We start from the raw sequence: 8,402 nt of genomic DNA on the forward strand, positions 1-8,402 counted from the left end.
TGTGACCTTAAAAAACTCATAAGCTCTTTGAACCTCACATTTCTTATTTGTAAAATGAAGGAGCTGGATTAAATAGTCTCTAACGTGATCTGATTCAGGAAGTTACTCAGTGGAACACTTAATCCTAGGTTTTCTTTCTGATTTTAATAACCGTTCCTCTCATTCCCCTGGCCTTGCTTTCTGTCCTTATAGTCACTTAGTGGAGGCCAGGCCACTGCCTTCAAGCCTTTACTTTGATTCCAACATGCAGTGTTTATTAATAATGTCTTTAGTATGAAAATGAATTAGACTACCTCAAAGACTTATTTCTTAAACTTTTTTCCCCTTCGCATTGACAATGTAGAAAAATAAATCCTCCTAATATATTAATTTTTTTTCTTTTGTTCAATTTTGATTGTTCCTGGATGAATAAAATAGAAGGCCTAGGGTTAGAGCCTCATATATTTAAATATATTATGGAGACAGTTTGTGACTTTAGAAATACCTCGGTGCATTTTAATCTAGTTACATAGACTCTTTACAAAACTGCAGCATGGTGGGGAGTGGTGCTGGTGGCTACTTGTGGTCATGATATGTTTGCATAAGCGTGCAGCTGCCGTTACCTATCTAATAACATTACCTATTTAATACTCTAATCTTGGGCTAGAAATCAGAAGTGGCCGCCAGTGACAAAGGAAGATTTAATGGAAACAAATTTACCGTTTTGGACAGTGGTTTTTAACTATTTGTAGATCCAGGAAGTCTTTTGAAAATCCGATGAAAGTAAATGGATCTTTTCCAAATTGGACTCACCCATACAAAACATTGCAGAAAAACTAGGGGATTTAGAGATCCCCTCCAAGCCCATTCATAGATGACCTAGTTTTAAACTCATGATTTTGGAGGTGAACTGTGCAGTTAAACTGGTCCATTCATTCAATCCTTCAGTGATTTACTTATGAGCTAGACTCTAAGGTATTGTGGGAAGCTCTGATTTTTCAGCTCTCTTGACTGCAGTAATCTTGTTCAAACAAATCCAAGAGCCCATTTTCATCTTGAAATTAAAGGCATAACTTACATATTATATGTCTGTAACTTATGCTTTTTATAGATTTAGGCCTTATTTGGTGTCTCCCAAGAGTTTTGAAAACAGCAACTACGTAATTTATCATCCATATTCCTCTTGCTTTAATACAGCTTTTCTTAATTTCCCTTTAGTTACCCATATCCATTCTTATCTTTATAGTTATAGTCACACTACTTTCAATGGTCTTTTCACCTAAATCTTTATTTATAAACATTTCTCTGTGCTTCCATATAGTCATCATCCTTAATGCTGCACAGTATCCCACTAAGTTGATGTACCTCTCTGATATTGGACATAAAGATTATTTCCAGTTTTATACTTTCTGGAGAATGTTGCAAATGTCTGCTTTAAATAGTCCTTCCTCCTTACCCCCCAGTCTTGTCTTGGATTAGTTTCTTAGGATAGATTCTCAGGATGGGAGCAATGGCTTATTCATTCATGACATTTTTATTAAGCACCTATTATGTGTCAGACCAAGTCAAAGACTTAGCCATTCCCATGACACCTGATATGCTTTGACATTCTTTTCAAATGTACTAGAGAACTATATAACTAGCTGAGTCAGCTCTTAATTGTCCAGCCTAACAGATTCGTGCTTTCTCATTACTCATCTGGTGAATGTTTATAAGATACTAAATAAAGCATGACAAGGAAGGCAAATCTGAAGAAATGGCAGTGTGTAGCTAAGTGAGACGAACATACCTTTAGAACCACTTGCTGTTTGGATTATTTACACAACTTAATTTTATTTTGATGTGGTCACCAAGGAAGTCCTGACCAAATCAGAGGGTTAGAACACTGTATAGAGATAAACATTTTAGGTTAAATAACTTGGATTTATTTAAATCCTTCAGAAAACTTTACATTGAAATTTGGTTAAAGCACAATCAAAATACATGGTTTTATTAATGTATTCAAACTTTATGAACGTTTATTGGATGCCTTGTATGTACTAGGAAAACAAATGTGAACATGACATTGAACATTCTTGATAAGTAGAGAGAGACAAAGAAATATGTAAACAAATAATTGCTGTAGCACACGGTGGGCCCTGTCAGAGTTTATATGTCCAGGAGTACAGAGGAGCAGAAGTTTCTCTCTCTTCGCTACTATAGAGAAACCTGTTTTTTCTTTTTTTTTTTTTTACTTTCATGGTTTGCTCTTACATATCAGGAGAGGAAAAAAAACTTGTTACAGAGTACAGTAAATATAAATGACTTAGTTGGAATGAAAACTCAATTCAGTTTTTGAAATACATGTATAGTTTAATGAAGATTCATAAGCAAGTAATTAAAAGACCTTTGCCCTTGTGATAGTGTGGCTGGCTGAGGAGAAGTCATAGGTTGATGGTTATCTGAAAAGTTGCTAGTTTCTTTGTAAATATAATTTCTAATAATCATTGGAAGGGACAAAAATAAAGTAATAGAACTGTGCATGCTGTCATCAGCCATAGCAAAAACATTCTAATATAATTTTTTTCAATCATCTAAGCTAAAGTAGAGCAAAAGAGGTGGTTTACCTACTTTTCTAGAACACAGTGGTGGAGCCTGACAGCCTGGGTTCAGTTGTAACTGCTGATTACTAATTGTAACCTCATATTTTAACAACTGTGCTTCTGTTTTCTCAGTGGTAAATTGGGGATAATAATAGTACTCAGTTTATAGGGCTGCCAAATCCAATAGATACTGGACTATGTGCATCTTAACCTCAGAGCAACCTTTGCTGCTGTTGACTTCTTCTTTCTTAAGACATTCCCATCGATTAGCTCCTGAGACCCCAAACTCTACTTCTTTTCTTCTACCTCCTATTCTTTTTTCATTTGCCTTTTTAGCTGTTCTTTTCTATCTGATTTCTACCAGAGGATTTTTTTCTCTTCTATTTACTCTGTTCCAAGGTGATCCATTAGTTCTGTGACTTTAAATATCATCTATATGTTGATGAATCCTATTTCTCCAGTCCTGATCTGCACAGCTCTGAGGTCGAGATTCATATATCTGATTGTCTCCTCGATATTGCTCTTTTAACACATTCCTAACTGGATCTCTGGGTCTCTCCACCAAAACAGGCAGAGAAACCTTTTTCCTTTACTAATCTTCAGTAAATGGCCTTAAATCTATGACTCATCCTTGATTCTTTCCTTTCCTTTACCCCATATCTCTTAAGTCAGCAGCAGGTACTACCTTCAGAATCAGTCTATTTCTGTCTTCTAGTGGCTTCCTATGACACTTAACATAAAATTGAATCTCCTTTCCATAGCTTACTCTTCTGGGCTCAGTTTCCATAGCTAGGAAATTTGAGATAATCTGACTTTAACTAGACTATGAGCTCCATGAAGGCACAGATTTTTATCTGCTTTGCTCATTGCTGTTTTCCTAGTGCCTAGAACAGTGTGTGCATATAATGGGCACTTCATAAGTATTTGTTGAATGAATTAACACATTTAGATTATAGACTCCCCCTCCCCCCCCCCCCCCCCCCCCAAAGCCATTCTTCTTCTTTCAGATCAGCATATTATAGCTTAGTATTTTCTGCATTATATAGAAAGTCCAGCAATGGCTTCTTGTACAATAATGTCTCCTTGCTTTCCTCTTCTTGCTTTATACACATATAACAACCCCCCTTCATCCCATCCCCCTGTTTTATGTTTCAGATCTGAGGAAATATTTGGAGATAATTAGGATACTTAGGAGAGGATGGGTAAGACAGACAAGAAACAGAATAGAAATTAAAAGAGAACCCTGAGTATAGTAGCAACAGCATTTAAAAAATAAGCATTTTACTATAAAAATCTTGGAATATATGCAGAAATAGTACAGTAGTATAATGAATCCTCATCTCTTCATCAGTTTCAAGTTACCAACTCATGGCCATTCTTTGAGCAACTAGCATTTAATTTGGAAATTGCTTATGGTAAAGGAATACCTGGTTTATGGAGGTTTGTATTACAGATATATCTTACTCTGGACATTGTTATTATTTTGTAAACCAATTGAGAAAAGATTAGGTATGATTTTAAGCATGTTAGAAAAGTTATGAATCGTGAATAGGCCCGAGAAGGGAAATACATGAAGCCCATTAACAGTTATTTATATCTTAGTTTAAGTCGGTTAATTAAAAGCATGCTTGAATGGTAAGTAACCAAGAGCAGGCTTTGATGGAAGATAGACAATCCATAGGACCTGGGATGGGAAGGCCATATAAGGATAAGGAATACTGTTCAAGAGGGTAGAAGTGCTGCTTTGTAGCTTCCAGCTTTGCCTAGAGGTGATCCTGACCTCAGAGCCTGTAGAAAGAGGTCCTTCTTTTAGTTGGGTGGTGCTCCTGTTATGTGTCATCTTAGTTCCCTTAAGCTGGTTACAAGAGTTGTAAGGCTGCCCAGGAGGTGCTTCCAGCTAACTGTGCTGCTTGTTTATTTTTAGGTATCTTGCAATATATTCAGAACTCTCCCTCCTAGTGACAGCAATGAATTTGATCCAGAAGAAGACGAACCTACCCTGGAGGCATCGTGGCCACATTTACAGGTACTTTGAATTAACCATTTGTTAGAAAAGAAAGATCTTATTAGCTGATTAGCGTGGAATTTTCTTGAAGGCCTTTATTCACTAAGAAATCAAATTACAGTATATTGATGGAAAGCTAGAGAATGCTTTTTATGTTTCTTACTCTTGATAATTAGGATGCCAAAATAATAAAATAGTAAGTTTCAGTATAATATTTTAGTGTGGGCCCTCCCATGTTGCAAGTCCAGCTGGCAGTTCTTATTCTTTTATTACAGCTTTTATGCGATTCTACCCGCTGGAGCCTCAAACAAGAACAGAACTATTTTCACATTAATATTAGTTAGATGTGATTAAGTCACAGAGTACATATCTCATTTTCAGCATTGGGTAGCCTGGGGACTTTGCCTGTCTTCATGATAACCACAGATGTGTTTCTTTAGCCTGAAAGGGCATAAACAAATTGCAATAGCTATTTCAGAGTGTTGTAAGGAAGAGCCACAGCTGAGAATTAGCTTGCGTGATGGCCAGTTTTGTTCTCTTGAACAGAGAAGGCCATATTTTTCAATCATACTCACATACGAGGACAAATCAGGGCCACCATCCCTGCATCTCCTTTCCCAGCACCAAGGCCATTTGTATTGTATTTACTTATTCATACCAGTCTTTATCATCTTCCTTTCCTGGCTGCCTTCTCTCAAGGCCAACATTTTTCAAAGGAATAGAACAAAGAAATTTGAATGTAATGAACCCCAAAGTCATCTTCATTGAGTCAGACTGTCCTCAGGGGCTAGTCCTCTGAGAACTAGCAAGGAGGGAAAGGATGGAAGAGGAGTATAACCTTGTACTTCACCTCGAGGTAGAAGCCACTGCACTGCATCGCTGTAGTTGTGCTCATAGTTACTAGTTGGCTTTCTGAAGAGCAGAAAAGTGTGCAACAGAGAGTTAAGGACTAGGGATATTCTAAGGGTTTATTATATTCTTAACTTAAGAATTTTTGACATAAATTTGCAGCTTTCCTTGTCCTGCTTTGGCAACTCAGGGTTGCTACAGATATACATATATGCTATTTCCTAGATATGTAGAGAGCTTTCAGGGGCTGTTTTCTTAGTTCTTACCCAACCATGTTATACATATGCATTTCTGCTACTAATGCCAAGATTGAGTAAATTAATTAAAACACTGTAATTGATTTACTATCTTAGATGCTTGATTTTTTTTTTTTAAGTGCTAGACTTACTATCTACAATCTAAGAAATTTGCACAGCGATTTATGCTTTTCAAGGTATATCCCAGATTATGACAAATCCAAAAACAGAATTACTCTTTCAGTGGGTGGACTTCTTATCGTGTCTTATTCTTAATGCTTGGCAGCAGTTTATAGAGGTGCATTGTACTCTGGAAGAAATTTTAAAAACAAAACAAACAAAAAAAGATAATCTCCTTAGGGAAAGTTTTACATCTTATGGTGACAAAGACAGGGAAAGAGATGTCTTTACAGGTTCAATTTCTTGTCTGCTGTAAATCCCACAGAAGAGACAGTAGACCTCTCTTGCCATTTGTAAGAGCTTTTTCAATACTGTAAAAATCATGATCACCATAGATATAAATTACCCCTAAAGTATAACGAAGTTTACCTCAGTGTTTCAGTTAATCCTTCCCTAGGTTATTAAGACTATAAAATACAGGACCAAATTAATTTATAAAGCTACTAAACTAAATTCTGCAACCCAAAATCTCTAGCTTACATATGTCATTACTATAGGAACAGTAACTAAAACCCAAGTGACAGTAAACAATGTTGATGAGACTTTTGTACCTTTTGGCTATGAAGTCACAAATTGTATTCAAAATAGGCTGGTTTCATCCATGTGTACATCCTATTCAAGCCTATAATCCTCTCAACCTTTCTTTAGCTCAGGGGGAAATACAACTAATGTTAGATCAGGTAAGGGAAACCTACTCTTGAAAATTCACAAATTAACCTTCATTCACGTAAAAGGTTAATTTGGTAGGCACACTGTTGTCTCTACCATCTGTTGCTTTATGGAAGTCTGTGTACAAACTCCTGACTTGTCTCAAGAATCCTGCGTTTCCTCTGTATATTCTGACATCACAAATTAGTCATCTTTTCATTTTCACTGATAGATAGTTTTGGTAGACAAGAGCACTGGTGAGAAACCTCCTTTCCTATTCGTGATAGGTCATTCATGTCATAGTGATTCATCACCAGAGTCAACATTTTACTTTTTAATTGATCTATTTTTTTTTTTTTTGGTTACCAAACATAGAACTGTCTTAGATCTTTTCACTTTTTCTTTCTCTTAATTCCAGTATTAGCAGTGTGCTTCCTCTTTTGGATCACATTTTACAAGGAAGCAAGTGTTTAAAATTATCAGCTGACCACCACACCTCAATGCAATTTTGCTGCTTTTGGGATATGGTGGTTGGGTGAATGGCTAGCTTATTGACTCCTGCACACCTCCTCTTTGATTTAAATTGGGGGCCCATACAAAACTATCCATTATAATAAATCATGGATCTTTGTAAATATTTAAAAATAAAAAAGAATATTAAATCCCCAATTTTAGTTCAAATCTGTCAAGGGGCCCGCAGTATGTATTATTTGATCTTTTCTGTTATCCGTATTGGTATCTTATAAAGTGGGATCCCATAGTTACCATGGTTATTCTTTGTGTATTTTCTGAAATTGGGTGTGTACTTCCATTAGAATACGATTTTGCAGGACTTCCAAATACAATTAGGGATTGTTTTTAATGCTTTACCCTTGAGTCTGAGTAACAAGAATGCTAAAGTCCTTTTATTCATGTGCTTTAGAAAATTCCCTTATGTGACCTTAAAAAGTAATTGATCCTCCCCAGCCCCCTGTCTTTCCCTTTAGAAACTAAAGGGAGATTTTTGATTCTGAGATAAAATCTGTCTCTTAAGCACAGAGAACTTACATGCATATTAATAAATGTGTCTGAAGTGTTTTCACCAAACCATTTTAAACCACAACTGCTTTCAAGGGACCAGAAGGGAGAGAGCACTGTGACAACCCTGTTGGAAAGCCCTGCTAGCCCACGAATCAGGCTTGGAAGATGAGACTCTTCACCTTGTGGGAGTCAAGAGGGAGATGAAACCCCCCCTTCTATGGATTATTTCAATAAGGCTGACATTCTATTTGTAAAACTAAAATTTTACAAATTATAGTGTGTTGAAAAAAGAACAATTCTCGGAGATATTAGGGCTCAGGTGTTAATGTGACTCGGAGAACAGCATGTACAACTTGACAGTGTTCTTCAGATCATTGGGAAAGAAGTTTTTCTAAAGTGTTTCAAAGAGAAAAACAGTTTTATAAATAAGCAAAATTCTATTGTGAATACCTAATTTAAGTGTTAAGTTAGTGGCTGAAGTTAGAAGGTTATGTGTAATACATTTGGGTTAGTGATATCTGCAGATACTTAAGGAGCCCTGAGATCTGATTTTCAGTGCCCCACAACATCAAAACTAGCTGTATAATAATACTCCATTATTTGCTGTTTTCATCGTGTTGACATATTTACTAATAGTTGTAAAAGCGATGGTGGTTGAAATTGCTGTTGCCTTAGTGCAAATCAAGGCAGTTGTTGCCAAACTGGCCTGGTAGTCTTGTTCTCCACTGCCACATACTTGCAAAAAAAAAAAAAAAAGGCAATTTCAATTAATATCTTTGAGGAAGCAGTAGATATTACTTTTATTAAATCTTGACCTTAGAATACACATTTTAAAAAATATTCTTCATGATGAAATGGGAAATATGCATAAAGCACATCTACTCCACACTGAGCTATGTTGCT

At 36.2% G+C, this 8,402-nt stretch overlaps 1 protein-coding gene across 1 annotated transcript in view; it reads left to right on the forward strand.

The window, feature by feature from the left end:
* Positions 1–8,402, forward strand: part of PPP2R5E (protein phosphatase 2 regulatory subunit B'epsilon) — a 132,278-nt gene that overhangs the window by 87,215 nt on the left and 36,661 nt on the right. The window contains exon 4 of the mRNA XM_023527110.1: positions 4,486–4,587. Within this exon, the coding sequence (XP_023382878.1) occupies positions 4,486–4,587 (102 nt within the window). The remainder of the gene's footprint in view (positions 1–4,485; positions 4,588–8,402) is intronic.

This window comes from Pteropus vampyrus, unplaced genomic scaffold (genome assembly GCF_000151845.1).
Source record: "Pteropus vampyrus isolate Shadow unplaced genomic scaffold, Pvam_2.0 Scaffold15, whole genome shotgun sequence".
Taxonomy (NCBI): domain Eukaryota; kingdom Metazoa; phylum Chordata; class Mammalia; order Chiroptera; family Pteropodidae; genus Pteropus; species Pteropus vampyrus.